A 22581-nucleotide genomic window follows, 5' to 3' on the forward strand; every position below is an offset into this window, starting at 1 on the left:
CAATAATATGAGGCCATGTGGGCGTTATGAAAATTGAAATGGTTATCAATTACAGGCCCTAAATTAATCAACTTTGAATCTTCATTGATTTGAGAGCTATTATTAGGGCTGACTTGAAAGCTTAAAAACCCAAAAAAAAAAAATGGAAAGAGTAGGATAAATTTAGTTCATTCGTTCTTATACGCATACACAAGTGTAAGAATAATGAATATTAAGAATAACAACCCAACAGGAGTAAGAATAAGAACCTTATACATTAATACGATCATATGTAGCAATACATGATCAGAAAGAAACACAGGACATGAGATAATGATTACAAAGATATGTGTATGCCATAAACCCCGACATAGAAATAAATAGTGAAACAATTTAACTAAAAGAAATATTTAAGAATATTCAAGGATAGGTGGTTTTGTGGGGTGGAATGAGAGAAGGGACGGGTGTGTCCTTGGGGAGGGTTGGGATGGAGGGCAATGTGGGATTAGGTAGGTCAGCTGGGAAATGGGGAAGAGGTGGAATTTCAGGCAACTTTGGCAACTCAGGCTTTGGCAAAGTTGGGAAATTAGGAAGTGGTGGCAATTCCGGCTTTGGAAGCTCAGGGACATGGGGCTCTTCTGCCAACTTGAGACCTTCAGGCTTTGGCAAAGTTGGAACATGGGGTACTGGTGGCAATTTGGGTTTCGGCAACGTTGGCAGTTCGGGCTTCGGCAACTGTGGCAGCTCAGGTTTATGGAGTGGTGGCAGCTCAGGCTTTGGAAGCTCGGGCACTTGAGGCAAGGAAGTCTCGAGAAGAAAGCGAGCCCCGGCAACCATTGTTTTGGAGCTCATATATGAGAAGGTAAAGAGCAGGAATAGTGGTATGACAGAAGCCGGGAGGCGAAGATAGGCCATATTTTGGACGAGGTATGAAATTCTGAAAGCTTTAGTTCTTGATAAGTTTATGAGTTGTGATTTTGCTTGAGCATCTAAACCAGCATTTATAGAAAGAGAAACGTAAAGAGCTAGACTTGAAAAACATGGAGATCTCAAAAGGTTTTGGTCGAAGGGTATGTGTTGTTAGTTCAACTTCTGAACTACTGCATTCATATATATCTACTTCCCTTCTGTACTTGACAAGTAATCAATATTCCTTTTGTTTTTCTACCAAATTTTCAATTTTGTCTTTGATTACTTTTTAGAGTGATTATAAAATACTACGGTAGTAAGGTCGCGTTTTATAATATAAATGGATATTTATTGATATTATTCTTTAAAAAGGGAGAAAATAAACCATGTCGTCCACTCATATTATAACACGTGTATAAGATGTACCATGTGAGATTTAATTTTTTAAGTAGTGCTGTGGGGAGAACTACTGTCAATTATCCCAAATAAACACAACCAAAAAAAAGTATCAAAATAATTCAAACTTGAGGGAGATCTAAATTCAAGAAACTATATCTTCAAAATCACCCAAAATTTCATGAATGACTGAAAAGCAAAAGGAAGAGGCAGCAGTAGATGTTGGGGTTGCTGCCAACCACCAACCTAAGTGAGTTATCTACATTAAGCCCTTAATTTAATTACTTAGATCTAATTAGCCACAGAATAAAGCTCTCAATATTATTCTTTTGTAGGTCCTACATTGCCAAGACAACAGATATACAAAAGCTTATATAGGAAACAATTATCATATATTTGGCTGTCAATTTGTCAAGATATACTTGTGGAAATTAAGTAAAGAAACAAAGAAGATCAATATGTATGCAGAAGTTGAGCTACCAACACCAATACCCTTTGACCTTGATGCTTTTCAAATCTAGCTCTTTACATTTCTCTATCTATAAATACTGGTTTAGATGCAGAAGCAAAATCACAACTCATAACCTTTAAAACAACTATATATCTTTCATAATCTGATTCATCATCCTTTGTCATTAGCTAGCTAGCTCCAAAAATGGCATGTCTTCGCCTCCCCGCTTTTGTCCTACCACTACTTCTGCTCTTTGCCTTCTCACTTATGAGCACCAAAACAATGGTTGCAGGGGCTCGCTTTCTTCTCGAGACTTCCTTGCCTCAAGTGCCCGAGCTTCCAAAGCCTGAGCTGCCACAATTGCCCAAGCCTGAGCTTCCACAATTGCCAAAGCCTGAGCTGCCACAAGTGCCTAAGCCTGAGCTTCCACAACTTCCTAAGCCTGAGCTTCCACAGTTGCCAAAGCCCGAGCTGCCACCGATTCCTAAGCCTGAGCTACCGCAGTTTCCAAAGCCTGAGCTGCCACCATTGGCTAAACCCGAAATACCATCAGCACCTCATGTCCCAACTTTGCCAAAGGAAGGCCATAAGTTGGCTGAAATACCACATGCCCCAACCTTGCATGAGTTACCTCAACTTCCAAAGCCTGAATTGCCACCACTTCCCGCTTTCCCAACTTTGCCGAAGCCCGAGCTGCCAGCGGTGCCCAATGTCCCTACTTTACCAAAGCCTGAAGTGCCAAAGTTGCCTGAAATTCCACCTCTGCCACATCTCCCAGATGAGCTACCTCAACCCACATTGCCCTACACCCCAACCCTCCCCAAGGCCACACCCCTCCCTTCACTCATCCCACCTCACAAAACCACCCTTCCTTGATTCCCTTAAAATATTTCGAATTAATTTGTTTCACTATTTATATATATCTTTGTAATCATCATGTCTTCTCCAGTGTTTCTTTCTTATCATGTACTGCTACATTTGAGTATTAATGTATAAGAGTGCTTATAGTTACTTCTGTTGGATTACTATTCTTAATTTATTCTTATACTTTAAATTTCGTCTGATATTATCTTTACTAGCTTGTTTAACATAAATATTAAACTTGAAAGTGAAAACAATTTCAAATAGATTTCAGTTTATAGTTTTTGTTTTCACTTTTGTTACTCCTTCCCTCCTCCCCTCTCATCTTCTCTCCACTCTCATTCTCACTTTGATTCTCCCTCATTTCCTTCTATACTTTAGCACAAAAAATGAAAACTAAAAACTAAAATTGAAATGGTTATCAAACGGGCCCTAAATTGTTACAACTCGCATTATTAATGTTAATCGTTGGCAAAAACAGAGTACTTAAGACAACTAATCAGTAAGTGTTTGAGCCCCTGCAAGGGTCCCCTCTTCATATTGATTAGATACATATCGTTATGCAAACCGATGTTGCACATTCTTTAGAAATCTCCTTCCCTCTCAGTTTCTGTTACTCTTTCCAGTTTGTTGTTTTTAAGTTCTTCGGAAAGCCCTAATTCACTTTATTATAATAATGAGTTACATTTTAATTTTTCTCCTAACTTGAACTTTTGATCGGTAAGAGAATGCATTCAGTTACAGAATGCAGATAGGAGTTTGAATTGAACATATGCTCATTGAAAGAGAATGCAGGCAGTGGTGAACTTAGTAAACGGTAATTTCTTTGAATTTCGTATTGGTAACCCCGAGGACTCGTTTGGTTGTCTAAAAACAACATGGATTGGATTACGCTTAATCTTATTAGACCAAAAGGTTTGACACTATGTTGGATTGGATTGTCTCATCATACTAACCTATGTAAAAGCATGTTTCAATTAATCCAGTCCTTTAATCATGTACACATCATTTGATTAGTGTTATCCTCTCCAATACTAACCTATGTAAAAGCATGTTTCAATTAATCCAGTCCTTTAATCATGTACACATCATTTGATTAGTGTTATCCTCTCCAATCCAACTTAATCCAATACGATCTAATTCCCAATCACCGAACATTAGGTGATAGCATAGCAACGAAATGAAGAACAATGAAAGTCAAATCCTGAATTGGTCACCAAACATTAGGTGATAGCATAGCAATGAAATGAAGAACAGTGAAGATCAAATCCAGAATTGGTGCCCGCATCGCCATTTCTACGAATTGTGAACTTTAACATTAAATAGAACTCTATCAAGTGCAAAACACACCACACTTTACATTATTTTTTCAGTTTTACATTATTTTTTTCAGTTCTCTTAAATTTATGCCCCTTTAATACAAACAACTTTTTAAATAACTTATCTGAGGAATAAGATACAACAAGGCCACACATGAAATCAGGACCAAAACAAATGATTTTTTACAGAAATTCTGCCGTGTTTCTCCTTCAAGTTGTCTTCCTTATAATCCAGTGTCCATTTTTCAAATGTACAGTCAACAAAGTCATAATAACCACCATGCACAGAAAGAATACCATTCTTCACTTTCTCTTCTATCCACGGGTACGTGAGAAGGTTCAACAACGAACGGTTGATCGACTCCTGCAAACGGATACCATTCAATATGAGAAATATTTTATGAACCTGGTGCACCATTTTATGATATAAAACAGCCTCTATTAGTTGCAACCCAAATTTATGCCACAACAGGAGAACTTTATCATGGACTTAGAAAGAATTATTCCCAGATAGGTACGAGGTCAATGATGACTAAAATAAATTACCTTTCAAAATGAATTCAATATCTGAAGGGATGTCATCAGATGCAATTCTGATTTGTTTTGTTTCAACCTTTAAAAACTAACCCCCTTGCCCAATCATAATTTTTCCAAACCGTCAATCAGGAGATTTACTATACAAATAAAACAGAATGCTGATATGAGTTTCAAAATATACGGACTCGAAGGATTCATCACTTGAAGCAGTGTTGAACTTAGTAATAAGAGTAATTACTTTGAAGTTCATTTGGCTTATGCCAATGAAATGAAGAAAAATACAAATGGTGAACAATTACGTTACAGCAAGCAATTCCAAACACAGAATTTTTTACTTCAGTTAGAAGGACAAAAGAAATATTAAATAATTAGAAAAGATTAATGTTACCTTCTCACAGTGTTTGCATTGCTGGTCAAAACTGAGCTTGGAGGCAGCAGCCTTTGTCCACAACCTTGCATCCCTCCCAACAACAACCCAATTTTGGATAAAGCTACTGCATAAAAGAGTTTTTAGCAAAGTGAGAAACCATTGCTTGACTGTTTCTTGGACAAAAAAATTTAAAGTCAAACATAGGCAATGACCGCATGCACTACTTGAAAAGTACAGAACAAGAAATTTACTCAACCTTTTCTCTACTTCATCATCCATACTCATAAGAGCACGAATGCCTCCACAGCAGCTGTGACCAACGACCAATATGTTCTCAACCTACAAAATAATTATTGCTTAGAATAGATTTCCAACCGGCTTATCTTCTTCCCACTCTTCTATTAAGAAGCACACTAAACCTCAGAGATTCAACTTTTCCTGATACAGCAAAGACTAGCCACCTTTTTATGCCCGAGGTTGATTGAAAATGAATGGCTATGTCATATGAAGATTTGTTAATGCTGTTCTCTTCCCACAACCCCATTCAGAATTTCATTTCTTACTCTTTAAGAACCTATACTAAAATACTTGGAAGACCCTTTCTTATCAGCAATGTGGGTCTCTAGTGCCTACACATTTCCTACCTCCCTATTGTCACTCAATAAGCAGGGATGTGTAACCAAAAGTTTCAAGGGAGCTAGCAAGGAAATAATTGGCATTTTATTTTAAATTTTATTCACAGAATACTTACTTCCAGGGCGTTCACAGAAAATTCTAATGCAGCATTTGTTTCTGAGGGTCCACTCTGCAAAAACGGAAAAAAATAAATTGAATAATATTATCTCATTTGATTGGCGAGTGTTCGCTTCTTGTGGCATTAATGTCTAGCCTTCTGTGAAGCAGAGATGAAGACAATAATTCAAATGTATTTATAATATACCTCGAAGGAGGGCACCAAATTCGCAATGTTGCGCACTATAAATGCTTCTCCCGGTTGGAATCCCAAAATGGTTGAAGGGCATACCCTAGAATCTGCACAAGAAATCACCATGAACTGTTCTAGAAACATCAGTACACATACATATTCTCCCTGACACTCAATACCAGATTGAGGCAAACATCAAATGAATCTATCTAGATGTCCTAGATCGCTCAATACATATGGACATACACAGTTAATGACTAAATTTGGGAAGATGGGGCGAAGAAAGGAAAAGTACACATTTATAATACAACCTTTGGTGCTTGACCCTCTGCAAGATTTTGATAATGTTCCAAGTTTTCCCTATTCAAAATGAAAGCCAAATTAGGGAACAGAAGTACTTTACTTTAAGCTGAAGAACCTCAAGACCTGAGTCCTTGGACACTTACATATATTTATGCTTTTTGAAGCTTAGAAACCGACGTTTCATATCTTCAAATAAACAGCTCCCATCATCAGTTTCTACTACGCTCTCTAGTTTGTTGTTTTTAAGTTCTTCAGTGAGCCCTAACGGCTTTCTTGAAGCCTTTGCAGTTAAATCTGAACAATTGCTGCAAATATCAAAAGGAAAACATTTCAGCACCAACCAACTAACTATGAAATTTCGAGTTCTACAGGTTACTTAGCTGATGATTTAAACAAAAATAGAGACATTCTTATCTCTTAGGACCAATCCGAAGGTTGCATGTAGTCGTAATCTTATATTGTAAACATCTCCTATATGCAAACCATCAAACAAAGATAATTAGAGTCTTTATGATGCCACACAACAGATCTAAGTAAACCCATCATATTGATCTCACCAATATAGGAGCAGCCTTGAATTTCAGCGAGGTGTGAAAACCGAAACGAAAATCCCTCATTGTACCAGTTAATTTAGCCTTGATTCTGGATTTCTTTTTCTCACAGTAATTTCAAATTTCAAAATTCTCATGGGTAAACGACAGAAATTTAACGTTGTTTGTGCCTTAACAGTACTATGATCACAAAAATAGAACATTCAAACTAAATCCTACTTCGTCTCACTAACATTTTCTTTCTCAAATCAATCAAGATTAGTATATTTGGAGCTCAAATGGCCACAATTGGAAAGAACATAAAAGGCAAGGCAGAAGATTGGAAATTACAAAGTAAATCAAGAAACCTGAAACATATATATAGATATCAATGCAAATTAAGCGAACTTAACAATATGTTCAGCAGCATCGGTGAGAAATGCAGCAACTTACTTGGAAGCAGTCAATAATCTCAATGGGGTCTGCTCAATCTTTCCTGATTTCATCTTAGAACCAAAGATCTGCAGCAAAAGATTCAAGAAATCAACAAAACCAACGAAATGAAATGCTTGCGAGAGAAAGAGGAAAACAAAAGAGAATTTACTCTTGGAGGGTTCAATGAGATTCTCTGGAGATCCGAGGAGGAGGAATTGGAGGAGGTGCGGAGGGACAAGGGGTCTTTTGAAACAGAGGTTGGCGCAAGAATAGCCATGGAAGAGAGAGAGAGAGGAGAAAGAGAGCTCAAAAGGGAAATGGGGTTTCAGAGACAAAGCATAGAGAGTGCAGAAGAAGAAGGAGGTGTTTAATAGACGTTGGGTTTGGTTGAGTTGGTTGGTCAGATCAAGAAACATTTCAGTCTCCCAGAACGACGGAGAAAACGAAGATAAAATAGAAGACAATGCCAATGGACACCCACATCTATCTCTATGCAACAGTAGAAGCTGTTAAAGTTTGATGCTGAACTGTCTTTCGAAAATGTAATGGTGGAGGACAGAAAGACAGTTGGGAGTTAAACAAGACCACCATGTGCCACTTCACTGTATTTTGTTTTTGTTTCCTTTTTTAAATTCTCTAACCCTGTTTTTCCTAATTTGTTTATTTGGAAATAATTTAACAATACTACCTCAACTTTTACTCGAATTTAGGAAGGGACTCGAATTTAGGAAGGAAGACGGGGTATTCTCACACAGATGGTGTCATGGAAGATTGAATCGCAGACCACTAGCATGTTACATACCAACAACTCTACCACTTTCACCCAAATTTCACCGGCTCAACTTTTTTTGATGACCCGCACATGATTATTATTTTATTTCCTTTTTCACTAAATAAACTGTATTTGGGAAAATTAAATAAAAATTCCTTCGTTTAGTTTTTATCAAAATAATCTTGAAATTTTGAAAGAGCATCCTTCCAAGTTCCAAAAACTTATTTTAGTTTCAATTCTCAAGGTCATTTCATTTAATCGAGTAATCAGGCATCAAATAATCAGGGCTTTGAATTTTGAAAACTTGAAGAAGTCTTGGACAATACTTGGACTTGATTTTCTGTCCTAGCCCAATTGGATCTATGTCTTTGTGGTTCAACTATATTAAATTGAATATAAATATGGAAAATCGATTAAATTTGATGAAGTTTTTGTTTGATTTGGAATTTGATGGATCATGGCAAAGATTTTAAATAATTTTTTTTTTTTTTTCCTGTGAAAAGATACTTCATAAACAGCCAAAAGGCAAGGAAATAGGCAAAAAGCCAAAACAACAAACACAGTCAGAAGGCACCAGCTACCCTAAAGACATAGAGGGCAGCCAAACAAACAAACAAAGATTAAAGATTCCAAGTTAAATGTTTGTTTTTACTTTTTGCTACACTTTTGAAGGCACTAGAGGCTATCAAAGGTCAAAAACGGTCTGCTTTGATTGCTGAGGCACTAGTGACTATGAATGGCTGTGTGGAAAACAGGGCATGAACCTTATTTCTTCTGATCAATGAGATTAGAAGATTGGCGGCAGGTTTTCAGGAAGTTGAGTGCTGCTGAATTCCGAGAGGCGGCAAGGGCGGCAAGGATTGGGCTGAGAGCAGTGAACTGCAAATTTACGCCACCTCCGGTCTCTGGTTCGATTTTTGATTTCTGATTGCCTCCCTAACCCACCGGGGTAATTTGTTGTTAGAATGAGGAAGATCTTCTTTGCTAGGCTTTGGTTGTAGATTTGTTGTTAGATTGCGGAAGATCTTCTTTGCTAGGCTTTGGTGGTAGTTCAGCTAGATCTTTCTCTCGTTTTGTCTTTGTGCCCTTTTGTTGTTTCTTTGATCCCACAAGTTACGAAGGTTTCAAGGAAAATTTGATTCCGACCAAAAGAGTGACAATGATAAGGCAAAGGGCCGGAGACGAACATAATCAACATCACTCAAACTTAACGGAAACTCATTTTTCAAATCAATACAAGTTCCCACTTTCCCTTTATTTCATCTTATTATCATCATTCTCATTTTGGTTAACAAGAACCACGGAATGCCTATTCGCTACTTCATGAGCTTCACAAGACAAGTTTTTGCTCTAAAGAGTACATCTCCTCCACAAATCCACCGGCCTAGTAGTATCTAAGAACATGAAGAATTGCAATCATAGAAAAATATTACACCAAATCCAACACCCTACAAGGCTACAAATCAAATTGAAATCATGCTCCCAGACTATGAGAACAACTCGTTTTCTTTTCAAAACAATTCAGTTCAAACTTTTCCTCCATGAGTCTTGTTGGGACCTTTCTTTCAGTCAATAACTTCACAACTTACAATTAACTACTTAACCCAACTGAATCATTGCATGTCACCCCATCTGAATGACAGGCAATGATACCGTAGTTAGGTCTAAGGGAAATGCAGCTACTACAAACATCGATAATGCCGCTGCCATAACCATCCCCAGCATGAATAGTCCTTAAGTCAACAATATGAGGAACAATTTCACCGAAATCAATACGCATTTACCTATTTTTCTGCATAACATTGTACCACTAGGTGCTTTGTATCTCTGAATATTGCCACCAAAAATCTGTCTCCAGTTCTAATTTTACCACTGTGCATCCATTATGAAAAGACAAAATGACAAGGATGAACATATCACACACAAGATAACAGAAATATGCTAGCACTACGACTCAGTTCATAAAATCAACACACTACTTTTTTTATTTGGCAAGGAAATCTTACCAAAATAAATAAATAAAACAAGAAAACAAACTAACAACCAACCAACTTATTAAAGTACATATTCTACAATATGCACCAAATCAAGCTGGAAATTTAATGACAAATTCTAATAAAAGTTTAATTGCTGCTGAAGTACAGATTAATGGAAATTTATAAACACTATGATCTAGAAAACTTTATACCCTCATTGTTAACACCAAAATTCAATTTGAATCCTCAATCGAGTATCAACAATTTGACTATTATGTCAACTTCCATTAACTCACAGCAGTGATCATGAGGACAATGAAAATGATGAAATGCTCACAAGAACATCATTTAATTTTTTGTTCGTTTAATAAAACGTTCGGATGCCCTTCAACTATCTAGACATGAAAAAGGCTGCTCAAAGGCATAAAGCCATTTCCAAATAAGCTAAATGTTGCCAGAGATCATTCCTCGCTTGCTATGTATTATACACCTATTGTACATAACAACTGGAGAGGAAAGTGGAAACAAAATTAAAACTCAACTTCAAATGTCACAATGATGAAAAGAGAAGAAACAAAAGTGAAGACAACATTATATATAAGACATAAGGTACAACAGTAGCCATCAAACTCACAATAATAGGCTCAAGCAAGGAGAAGACCATGCTGCAAGTGCAACACAGTAAATAAGTTTTCCATGTTTCCTAGAACAACAGACACACAAATTCAGAATCAAATTGCTGCTAAGCATCCAAGATTATCCTTGTAGAAATAAGATAAAAAGTAGCCAGTATTTTGTTTTAGCAAAGATAGTTACATATATTTCCACAGAGAAGCACTAAACACAATTGAATGGTTAATCAATTATAGGTGAAAATTCAGAATAACGTAAAAGGGAGATCATGTTTTTTCCACATTCAAATTAGGGCTTGGGAAACTTTAACAGTTAATCCTACTCACTCTTTGACGACTAAGAGAGGGTGTATAATAAGAAACTTAGAAACTATAATAAATAATGATTTAAAAACAAAACATAAAATAAATATTAAAAAGAGGGCAGCGAAGCAAATTCTCTCTTTCCATGTGAATCCCCCATCCACAACAAACAAAAAATTACAAAGCAACTGTAGCAGGAAGAGAGTACATCAAATTCAGCCCTCTGCCGCACATTAGCAAATAAGGAATGTAAATGTATAATGTACGTAGAAGAAACGTATTTTATTAAAAAAAACTTCCTAAAAGTATATATATATAAACCTATCCACAAGATAAAAGCAAAAACAAAAACTTCAGCAAACAAATTAAGAAATTAACCTGCAGCTGTTTTCCAAACTAGGATAATAGTGGAAAGACAAAGAACCCTAAATAGAAAGCAAAGCCATGGGAATCTCATCGTCTCTCAAAGCTTCTCCACCCCCAAAACCCTCCTCTTTATAATTGTGAAAATTCCTCTAATTCATATCCATCTGAATCACCAGTTTATTGCCGAACTCAAGAGCAGCGTCACCGAAGACTTTTCTGTGTCCTAAGTTGCTTTCCCAATACACACAGATTCTCTTGAGCTTGCTCCTTGCAACTGGGTTGAGCCTAAATTGGTATATAAAGCAATCCAAATCGAGAACTTGATGGATTTCATCTATCAAGTGAGTGAAACAATCGAAGCCCACATGTTACATTCCCATTCTAATCCCAAAGAATATAAAATACTTATAACAAATTAACATCAAGAAATGTAATGGTCTCCAAACAAACCCTAAAACCAAGCTTCAACCATGATTCACGAAGAAACCTCTACATTATAGTATACCAAAATTTCTTAACTTCAACACAGGGGAAAAATGAGATTATCACCAGAACTGATTCCCCATGTTAGTCCAAATTTTAGCCATCAATGCTAGCACCGTAAGATAATCTACAGAAATCAGACTAACATTTTTAAAAGCTACAAGCTGAATTAAGTTTACATTGCTGCAGATTATGTAATAGATCCAAAGAGTGAGAGCCATGAAACAAAATGCCTAGAAGCTCTACATCATTCAATACAACATGCATCCATAGATCAAGTACAACAGCTGAAGCAGCAAAAACCAAAAGGAAAGAGTCTTACTCTTACTTTACTAATTAGCCTTAACCTTGTCATCACCCACAACATTGAGTATGGGCAGACTACTCAAAAACTCATCAAGACCCTCAAAAAACCCAATCCCTTCAATGTTATCCTCCTCCCCGTTTGCAGTCCCATTCCCTTCACTCATTGTCTGAGCTGCAGGCTCTTCCACTTCATTATTACTGAACTCCACATTCAAATCCAACTTCCCCAAAGCAGCTGCACCTCTCTTTCTTGCACTAGAACTTGACTTCTTACTCGACTCCGGCTTCGACAGAGACGCACCACCCAAACTCCCACCATTTCCTACCTTCCCCTGCCCACCCACATTTTGATTACCCTTCCTTATTCTATCCGAAGCCCTCACTGGAGTTTTAGCCACTGAAGCTTTACCTTTTGCTTTCGCTGCCCTCCTCTTCCTCCTATCCGTCTGCCACTCATCGTCAGATTCCTCACTAGAATCCGAAATATCAAGCAACGCCTCATCATCGTCAATATAGACCCTCGGCCCTGAATTAGCGTTCTTAGTTCGTCCAGCAATCTTCTTCTTCCCTTGTATTGGGCAAGCAAACATGGTCGAAAACGGCGTCCACTCAGCTGACCCGCCTGTATCTTTACCATTATCGGCAAACCCCAACGGGAAATACCCCCAACAGCAGAAGTTGACCTCACCGTCACTCCCCGTCACAGGCGGTGCCTCTATCACCACCGCATTGAACGCCCTCTTGCAATTTTGACACCGAAGCATGCAATCCTCGTAAACGCTCGGATACTCAAAGAGATTATAACAGTAGGGACATGCAGTCCAGAAACTCTCCGTTCGGGGCTCCGATTCCGGTCGAGTCGACTCAGAAGGGGGAGATGCCTCAACGGGCCGAGTTGACTCGGAGGGAGGAGCAGTCGACTCGGTCACATTGTTAAGACTCGGCCTTTCCTCCTCCATCGCCACTCTTCCATCCTTACTCCTAGGGCTTTTCCTCACCGGTTGCTGCTGCTGCGGCTCCGGCTCCTGTGGTGGCTGTTGATGCTGTTGCTGCTGCTGCTGTGGTGGTTGTTGAAGCTGTTGTTGCTGTTGTTGCTGTTGTTGGTGTTGCTGCTGCTGTTGCTGCTGCTGCTCTTGTCTTAATTGATGTAGATGAAATTGATGTTGTGCTCTCTGTACTTCTTGTGATGGTGGTGGTGGAGGCTGGAAATGTAGTGTTTGTGGTTGCGGTGGTGGCGGTGGTGGCGGTTGCGGCGGCTGCGGTGGCTGCTGTTGCACATTATGCATTTGCAAGAATTGCCTCTCGAACAACTGAGTCGACCCGGAGGGGGCCGAGTCGAACCGGTTGAACATGCTCAACTCGTGGTCATAGAGGGCCTTCTTGGAAGGGTTAGAGAGGACGTTCCAGGCCTCGGAGACGAGCCGGAAGGCGTGATCGGCGTACGGGAAGCGGTTCCGGTGCGGGTTGAGCAGGAGAGCGAGTCGGCGGTACTGAGTCGCAACGAGTTCGAGGTTCTGAGTGTAGTGGGCGAGTTGAAGGATCGCGTACCAGTCGGGCTGCTGGCTATGGCTGCTGATCCGGGAGTCGCCGGCGAGAAGCGTGTCGGCAACGGCGATTATTTGCTCGGTGGCCTCCAATCTCGGGTCGGACTCTCGGGCTCGGATCGCGAAGCTCTTGGTCCCGTGCAGGTCACGTGTCGTCAGTAGCTTGACTGCCGTGCTCAGCCACCGCTCCGCTTCCGCTCTGCTTGTGTTGAAATGGAACTCCATTTCACTCTCTCTCTCTCTCTCTCTCTCTCTCTCTCTCTCTCTTCACTCTATCTCTCTCTCTCTCTCTTCTCTTTCCTTTTCAGCTCTCTTTGGTTTGGGTGGAGTTAGGACAGAGTTGAAGGGTGGGTTTTTTTGTGGTTGACGAAATAGGACCTGGGGTTTGACTGAAATGACGGGGACTGTTCGGTGGATAGGGTGGGAGTATGGGAACTGCAGTGTGGGTATTTTGGAGAGTTTGAAAAACTCTGATCTGATAAATCTGCGATGGACTTTATCTGATTGGGTTTTTTGTGCAGTGAGAGTGACACGTTGTTAATGGCTTTGGGCACTTGTAAAAAGGAAATTTACTATCCAACTGCTACGGTCTTGACTTTCATAAATGTGAAATGGGTCGGGTCATTTACCGCCAGCAGGACCCGTTTCGCAGCTTTAAGGACAAAATATTCACTGTTCATAAAACAGGCTGACGTCTCTTATCTATGGATATTGAAATTATTTCAATTCATAGTTTTACTATGCTTACAAACACATAGGTATTGAAAATATTTCAATTCCTAAGTATTCTTGTGTATACTATACAGTCCTGATTTCTTGAACCACATGGATCCAAGAGATTGTGGTCACTCACCGTTGAATGTTAATTTAATAGTTCAAAAAAGTTTCTTAAAAGGAGTGCAAGAGTGAGTGAACCGTTGAATTTACATCCAACGGTAAATGACCACAAATCTCTTAGACTCATGTAGTCCAAGAGATCGGGACTGTACTATCATATAATAAATTTAAAAAAATTATGGATTTTACGTTAAAATCTGTAATTAAATACTCTCAAAATCAGGAATGTGATCAACAATTCTAATTCATTCATTCCCCTATTATTAAGTGTTTTGATTCATGGTTTCTTTTTTTTTATTTTTTTAGTCAACCATGGTTTCTCTTATTCCTCATAAATAAGTAAACATGCTTTGGAATGAGAAAAATATTAATTGGGATGTTTGGGATATTGGAAAAAATGAATTAGAATTGGATCAACTACTCCCCATAATCAATTTAATTCCTCTTTGTTTAGGTGTTATATTACGAACAGTGATGTGTAACCCACATAATGTTTTATTCATGCGTATTAGTAAATAAAGGGAAGGTCAGTAATTAGAATAATTTCAATACACAAGGCTAATTTGGTGTTCATAAGGTCGATTTGGCACGACTTCTCCATCTAAACCTGTGACACCCCGACCCAATTTTAATTATACATTTAAATTATTTAATTTATTTAATTATGAAATTATAATTTTGCCCTGAGAGTAGGTTTATTTTGGTTACTTTTTAATTCGGTAGGATTTTGGAGAATTGAATGGCATCATTGCGTAGAGAGCGTCAATACGAGTTCGTAAACAAGTAGTTGGCTCAAATCGGAGTTGTAATGAAGAAATTATAATCAACAGAAGTGCAGTGGCACAACCGTAAATATTTTAAATTTGAATTTTAAAAACCCAATCAGATCTCTCTCTCTCTCTCTCTCTCTCTCTCTCTCTCTCTCTCTCTCTCCTCACGAACCTCTCTACCTCGCCCAAAGCCCACCGGCCACTGTTTTGGCTGGCAACAGCCTCTTCCAACCACCATTTGTGACGGGGCCAGCTTCCTCTCTCCGTCCCGCACCACTGCCGACAAAACCGGCAACCACAGCCGCCAGAAAATGCAAAAAAAAGGGCTAGTTTTTACCCAACTTTCTGTCTTTGTATCTGGCGATTCCGGTCACCAAATTTATCAATCTAGGTACGCTTTCTCATCCTTTGAATGTGAGAATTGATTTTGAAGTTTTGAAACTCGTTTTAGGATCCAAAGTTTTGGCTGGTTTTCGGCTCGAGTTTCCGACAAGCTCTGGCCACTTTTTGGCTTGGCCCAAGAACAAAAGTTGCTCTACTAGTTGTCCTGATCACGTAGGTATAGGTGTTGTTGGGTGTTTTCAGAATTTTCTGGTCACCGAAATTTTATTTAGACACCCATGTGCTGCCAACTCATGTGGCGAAGCGTGGGCCATGTTTGGCTTTGGTTCTAAAATGTTCCCCATGTTGTTCCGAGCACGACTGTATGCTCGGATTTGAATTTGGTTATCGTTTGACGGTCGATCAGATTTACGCATATTAGGTGTTATCCGGGTTTGATATGTTCGGACCGTTAGATCGACTTCGTTTCCAAATATGTTGATCTAGGTACCTCTAGGATCATGTAGGAATTCACGGATCGAGAATCGAAGTCCCGAATGCTCTGATTCAATGACTCAAAGTTGGCATAAAATAGTGATTGTCTGAACATTCTATCTTAACCGATCCGACTGCTTGATTTTGACCAAACTTGCAGGACATGTTTATTAAACTTTGTTGAATCCGTAGGAACTTTCGGATTGGAGATCGGAGGTTGTGGGCCCCGAGGACCCGGTTGACCAAATTTGGCAAGTTTGACCACTCAGTTGACCGAGTGTCTTCTGAGTTATTCCACCATTCGAAACACGTAGTTGGACCTTAGGAACTTCTCGTTAGTCGTTCACACACTTGGAATCTCGGGAAAACCAGGAATTCATTTAAAGTTCTTGTTCAAAGTATTTTATTTTAATCTAGTTTTTATACTCTTAAATAGGTACTCTGACCCAACGTATTCAACAGGCGGGACCCTCTCAAGGTCAAACAGCTTTGGATTATTTGTGAGTTGACTTTGTTTTTAAATAATAATCATTAGTTTCAAAGACGCCAAATTATGTAACGATTTATTTGATTATTGAGTTTATTATATATTTAATTGCTGAAATATAATATTTTTATGAAAGTATTGGAAGTATATTTGGATATTTGCGGATTGTGATTATCTTAACTTGATATATACTATTTTTGGAGAGTACTATATATACTTGGATGTGTGTGGGGTGCATGGGTTTGTTGGAAAAGGATTATGGAATGTGAGTTGGGTTGTGGTTTATGTCAGTTTGAAGTGCTATTAGCACTACCCTATGTACCTCCCTGGTTTTGAAATACTTAGATTGGATACTTGGAATTTTGGGATACTTGAATATGTCGGAACCCGGGCATCCTTGATGGGGTGTTTCATAGACCCTTAGCGGGATTAGTCTGAGCGCGTGGGACTTATCACAGGTGCACGAGTATTGAGGATTCTACTGTGCTTGCTGGTGAGCCCAGTCCCTCTATTGGACGGCTCGTTCTCTAGCCACATGGTCAATTCAGGATTCTTTCATGTGATCTAGTCAAACAATTCCCCCGATTAGATTGTTTCCCCAGTACAAGTTTGGTAATGGTCATGTTATATATACTTATATATATATATATATATATACCTTTGTTCTTGTTTATCGGTGAGGATCCTTCTTAACTCGCGGTGTCAACGAGCATGCGTTATGAGTGATAGTGGTTTAAGAAAAAGAGAAGGGTGTTGTGTGAATTTGGGTATTAGTAAACTATTATGGGATACAAATTATATACATATTGGGTTTCAATTGCATGTTTTATGCATCGTTTTTCAAACGGTGGGTTTAATATGTTGTTTTAAATTATAACAAAACTTTATTTTTGTCAACTCACAAGTTTTCTGTTTTGCACCCCCTAGGCAGTAACTAGACTTGAACCGAGCGGCCGAGCTAAGACTTGCGCTACAGAACCCTGAACTCCAGTAGGATAACTTCTATTTGTTTCAATCTCAGTTAAACTTTTTTTTTGCTTGTAAACTGAAATTCTTTAGATATGCTCTATTATCGCCCATGCTAGGGTTGGATTCAAGGTCGAAGGCCCATTATGTAAATTGTGTGTTATTACATTGTGCTTGTTGTTATTGCGATGATTTTAATGTATTTTCCACATGTTAAAAATTTTGGGAAATGTCCGTTTTTTAGGGGAGACTCTGCCGAAATTTTGGCAAAAAGTCTCGTCACTTTTTAGTAAGTGTGCCCAGCATTAGATTGATGTTGGAAAAATAACATATTTGGTTACGAATTCCGAGAAATTCGAGGAAGAGCCTATCAAAAACTTTCTACAAAATATAGGAATGTGGAAATGAGAGCAACTTGACGCTTGTCTTTGAGATAAAGGAGTAGAGCAGATTACAATGATTTGGTAAAAACGACAACAATCTCACTTTGGAAAAAATACATATTTGAACTATAGTGCTTGGTTAGAAGCTAGCTCCTAAAAAAGTGATATTCCAATGTAATGTGTTTGGTCCTTCCATTGAAAATTGGATTAGAAGCTAAAGACAAAGCACTAATATTGTCACATCATAGACTAGGAGATTGAAGCGAAAAAAGCAAATCGTCAAGCAATTGACATATTCAGCCAATTTCACTAGTGTTAGGTTTACAATTTCATATATTTTCATGTTAATGAATACTTAACTTATAGTTTAATTCACAAAGGACCCACTAGTGTAGTGGTTTGGATTATTTACTCATTCAGACAAGGTCCTGAGTTCGAGTCCTAGTATCTGTATGGTGTATGTGAGTTTAGTATAATATCGTCCCTCTCAATAGGAAAGATCCTAAAAAAAAACTTATAGTTTAATTATATGCTGTATTTTCTTTGTTTGATTGATCATCTTAGATTGTATGCATCTAGCTATAGTTGAGAAGTTGTGTAGGATAACTAAGAATATAATTTCTAATTGACAACAAGTAGTATGAAATCATAGTTCTCATAATTTCTAAGTAATATGGATTCATGAGGTAGACATGATGTTTTATATATTTATTTATTCTCACAAAGCTTAATGGAATCTATGCTTGCTAACTTAAAGGATAACCAAGATTAAGTTGCAAGCATAGGTAATTGGCTAGTAACCCTAACAAGGTATAATTCTCATTGACTGAGGTTAAGATAAACTTCATTAACTGTTTCAATGGCTACATGCTTGTATCCATGATTGCTTAGTTGCTACACTAGTGGTGGATTCTAGGCCATAGTTCTCATCATCATTGTATTCATAATAATTCAATTCTTTGTTAGTCGTTACCAATACTTGTTTACTTTCCTAGCTGAAGTTTGTTTTCTGGTTTCAATATATAATCAAAACTCACTTTCGCATCTGTTTATTGGTGTGTTTTCTAGCTAGTTCTTGCATATTAGGGCAATACATTACATTAGTTACAACTGTCTCTATGGAATTATTGTGAAATTATTGCAAGCGCAAAATCTGCACAAGTAATATAGAGATAAATGAAGTGTTGTTCTCACGAAAACTATAATTTTCTCTTAATTACCAATTATGATTCATGCAAAAGTTTATTTGAACAGTTGATTAAGAAAATTGATTGATTTAACTAAATTAAAATAGTTATGAAAAATAACAATTTAATTAACGATGGAAAATCAAGTTGATGAGACACTAGAGCATCCGATTTCATCATAACCAATTTCACTTAATTCTTATAGCCAATTAACCGTAATTTATACTCATGTTAACAGTTGGTTTCTGCTAATTCATTCGATATCCCCTCTCGAGCTCAACCAAAAATATTCTTAATTAACAATCTATTCCCTCTTGAGTAACCTATTTAGAAAATCAAGAACCCTATAAGTTCTATGAGAATCTGCAAGAAAATTGCATGAGTCATGTTAGTCCCTCTCGAGCACTCATTCAAGATATGGTATTTGTTAACAGAAGCAAACACCAAACATCTCCTCTCGGTCTCCTTTTGGATCATCAATTAAATATTAGCTAGATATTTAAGGCATTAAGAACAGTAACAAATACTCAACGTGGAATAGTAATCAGAAATTAATATAACTATAAAAATTAAGTATTTATGGCTAGGCTACATCATAGCCCTAACAAGAGAAATTAGTTCATGACAAAAGAAAATATAAACAAAAGAATTGTTGTCATAAAACTGATTTGGTAGATGGATTTGATCTCTAGATTCTTCACATCAACACCTTCGTAAGCTCCAAAAGCACCGCGACAACAACTCTGGGCTCTCTCTTATATATTTGTGAGTGTATTAAAGTTGTATATGGGAAGATGATGGCTCTGGCTCTTAGGTTAAAGCTTTATATTTATAGGCCAAAGGAATCCTCCAAAAATAAGGAAAATATATTTTAGAGAGTACTTAGGAAATATAGGAATAATGGGAATAATGGGAAAGTCCTAATTGGAAAAGGAGAAAAGGAGCGGCTGAGGCTCTTCTAATTCTTTTACAAGTCTAAGGCTGGACTTCTCCTATTAGTTGAGAGAAAAAATGATGTGGCAAAGAAAGCCTAGTCATGTAATATTGAATCTCATGATTAATAAAGCCTAGTTGTTGCTTCAACAAATGCCAACACTTCATTCTGCGACAACTCCTTCTCTGGTTCCTCAAGTCGTGGCACAAACACTCCACATAAAGAAGAAAGCATGCGGATGCCTATCTAACATTTGGCTTGGAACCTCCGCCTAGTTTTTCACATACGCACAACAACACCTTAGCCCTTTAGCAAATGGGATGGCAATAGCTGAAGTCTTGCTAAATCATCTGCCAACACACTCACACAAATCAACACAACCCAGCCAACACGCCTTCTTCAGCTCCACCAATTAAATACACATGGTTCTTCTCCAATTTCAATAGTTGTAAAATGATTTCAGTTCCCAAATTGATGGTAAACTTCTCTAACACTATCTTTCTGGTGTTGGTCACAGTGACCAGTTGTGGGTATATATTGACACTTGCACAGATGCACTCGATGGGTTTGATGAAATGACAGAGTGAGTTTTTGAGATTTCGCCAAGTTGATAATTCCACCCATTTTGCTCCCTTAAGCTTCGAAAATTATTGTTTTTGCTCCATAGCGTTGCTAGGACTGATTGTTTACAAAATCCTCACTAAACACATTAACCTAACCAATTTCACACGAAAACAATGCAATTAGAGATAGATTATATATGCAAAATATGAATCTATCAAACTACCTCAAACCTATCTTTGCTAGTCATTGAGTAAAATTAGAAACAAAAATAAAAACAAAACAAAAAGCTAACTAAACCACTTTTGCAGGAAATCTTGATGGCGCTTAGCATGTGCCACAAGCCATTAAACCTCTAAGTGTCCCTAGTAGGAGGAGTTGTGTTTCCTAAGGGTTTACTAGTTATGATACCCACGAACGTTTTACCACAAAACAAAGTCGTTAAAGACACCACTTTAAACAAGCTAACATGTTGCAACATCAAAGCTTAAAAACAACCACACTCGAATGCCATGGAATTATTTCGCCTTGACTCTAATCCACACTAGATATCAATCTATGATTTTGTCCCGGAATCCTAAGCTTACACTCAAATGTCACGTACGTTTATGAAGTTATGTAATGGGTATCAAATATTAACACATATGCTTAGCTTGAAGAATGTCAATTTCTGAAAATAATGTCTCATGAAAAGAATCAAATACTAAGAACTAGAGTACATACCTCACCACCAAGCAAGATTTCCCAAAGATCAGTTAGGCCTTTTACTTCGGTTGTAATGAAAGGCTAGGCTCGGGGTAAGAAAGAAAGGAATGAAATAACAAAAACTTCAGACATACCAAAGCATTATTCATGATCACATACATGGCCAACTCTTTTTCAACTTTATGTAATACTCAGCATCCAGGAATTGTGCAACTTTCTTACTCCATTTGGAGTGATTTTGAACTTTTATTCTTTTGAATTGCAAAATACTTTTCTTTTCTTTTCTTTTCTTTTTCTTGCAATTTTGCACAAACACCTCGGTACAAGCCAATTCTTGGGTATAGAGCTCGACCTTCTTATTTTCATCACTTTGGCACATCGTAAGCTATAAGATATAGCTTAGAAACAGGTTGTATAGGTTATAGATAATAAGGGTGGTGAAAGAAAGGCTAAGTATTTAGTTACAAAGGGGTTAATGGCGCACTTAAAAGGGTAGGATGAAAGGTCTTTTAGTGGGTGAAAATATGCATAGCCTAACATCATCTCTCATGGTCCATCCAACTCAGAAGTGACGTACCTACAAAAATAAGAAAATTCTTTAATATCCAATACAAACATAATGAGAGCAATCTAATTAAGAACAAAATCGAAGAATGTTTAAGAGTAGAAATAATAAAACCCCTCTCAAAGAATGGCTTTTGGCTCAATATCTCACAAGGGTAGTCTCCACTAATATTCCAAAGTCATTTGAATTCGACCATAGCAATTTGTCCACCAATATATTATGAGTATGGTATTGTGAAGTGCAAAAATTATAATGCTATAACCAGTAGCGGATCCAGGAATTTTTTAGGGAAGGGGCAAATTTAAAAGGCTAAAATCTCCATCAAATTATTTAGACAATATCCAATACCCTTGAATTTAAACAATACTAATATCATTCATAATTCGTAGAAAGAATAAAATTACAAACAAATCTTCGATGAACTCGCTTTTAATATCTAAAGTGGGAGAGAATATCTCATGTTCTCATATATCTAAAGAGATCTCATCAACTTGCTTTTAATTTGTTTTGCTATGTTTGGAGTTTCTTCAATATAAAGTGACAATAGACTGACAATATTTTGAAAGACGAGGTATAGAGGGTATGCGTTTTTGGTCCCTTAAAGTGAGGCATAAGCCTTGAGACATTGAGGCGTAATTCTTTTGAACTTGAATTATTTTAAAAATGAATATATAAAAAGATATGTTACTCATCTATTTAACACTACAACATGAAGATGACATAGCTATTAAAAATAAAAAATAGAGATGACCTTTTTTTTTTTCAAAGTAAAAAATTTAGAAAAGAAATGGCCTATTAATAAGTATTATATATGTTATTAAGTGGGCGAGTCTTTTGCCCCAAACCAAACAAAAACTTACGCATATTTATAAGAAGGCCCATCTTTTTGGGCTTTGCCACCACCAAAACCCACCGCTTGGAGAACTAAACTTAAATGAAACAATGTGTTTCATTAAAAGATATCAAAGAAAGA

The 22581-nt window shown here is 37.6% G+C and overlaps 4 protein-coding genes across 4 annotated transcripts; 1 reads left to right on the forward strand and 3 right to left on the reverse strand.

Moving 5' to 3' along the window:
- Positions 1-399: 399 nt before the first annotated feature.
- Positions 400-894, reverse strand: LOC117638384 (protein PELPK1-like). Its single transcript, XM_034373515.1, has one exon. The coding sequence runs from the start codon at positions 892-894 to the stop codon at positions 400-402; it is 495 nt and encodes a 164-aa protein (XP_034229406.1).
- A 1045-nt stretch (positions 895-1939) lies between these two features.
- Positions 1940-2611, forward strand: LOC117638385 (protein PELPK1-like). Its single transcript, XM_034373516.1, has one exon. It carries the CDS (start codon positions 1940-1942, stop codon positions 2609-2611), a length of 672 nt encoding a protein of 223 aa, XP_034229407.1.
- A 1310-nt stretch (positions 2612-3921) lies between these two features.
- On the reverse strand, positions 3922-7564 carry LOC117612177 (beta carbonic anhydrase 5, chloroplastic-like). Its single transcript, XM_034340932.1, has 9 exons — positions 7185-7564; positions 7034-7101; positions 6194-6355; positions 6059-6107; positions 5763-5876; positions 5574-5627; positions 5079-5161; positions 4841-4946; positions 3922-4279 (listed from the first exon to the last, which is right to left on the reverse strand). Exons 1-9 carry the CDS (start codon positions 7290-7292, stop codon positions 4076-4078), a joined length of 948 nt encoding a protein of 315 aa, XP_034196823.1. The 5' UTR covers positions 7293-7564; the 3' UTR covers positions 3922-4075.
- Positions 7565-11670: 4106 nt separating this feature from the next.
- LOC117637587 lies at positions 11671-13871 on the reverse strand. Its single transcript, XM_034372519.1, has one exon. The coding sequence runs from the start codon at positions 13620-13622 to the stop codon at positions 11880-11882; it is 1743 nt and encodes a 580-aa protein (XP_034228410.1). The 5' UTR covers positions 13623-13871; the 3' UTR covers positions 11671-11879.
- Positions 13872-22581: the final 8710 nt, after the last annotated feature.

This window comes from Prunus dulcis, chromosome 8 (assembly GCF_902201215.1).
Source record: "Prunus dulcis chromosome 8, ALMONDv2, whole genome shotgun sequence".
In the NCBI taxonomy this organism is placed as follows: domain Eukaryota; kingdom Viridiplantae; phylum Streptophyta; class Magnoliopsida; order Rosales; family Rosaceae; genus Prunus; species Prunus dulcis.

Coding starts and splice junctions, on each gene's coding strand:
- LOC117612177 (XM_034340932.1), bottom strand. CDS start 7,292: ATGGCTATTCTTGCGCCAACCTCTGTTTCAAAAGACCCCTTGTCCCTC. Junction 6,356..7,033: donor AGATTATTGACTGCTTCCAA/GTAAGTTGCTGC, acceptor TGATATTTGCAG/CAATTGTTCAGATTTAACTG. Junction 5,162..5,573: donor TTTCTGTGAACGCCCTGGAA/GTAAGTATTCTG, acceptor ATTATTTTGTAG/GTTGAGAACATATTGGTCGT.
- LOC117638385 (XM_034373516.1), top strand. CDS start 1,940: ATGGCATGTCTTCGCCTCCCCGCTTTTGTCCTACCACTACTTCTGCTC.
- LOC117637587 (XM_034372519.1), bottom strand. CDS start 13,622: ATGGAGTTCCATTTCAACACAAGCAGAGCGGAAGCGGAGCGGTGGCTG.
- LOC117638384 (XM_034373515.1), bottom strand. CDS start 894: ATGGCCTATCTTCGCCTCCCGGCTTCTGTCATACCACTATTCCTGCTC.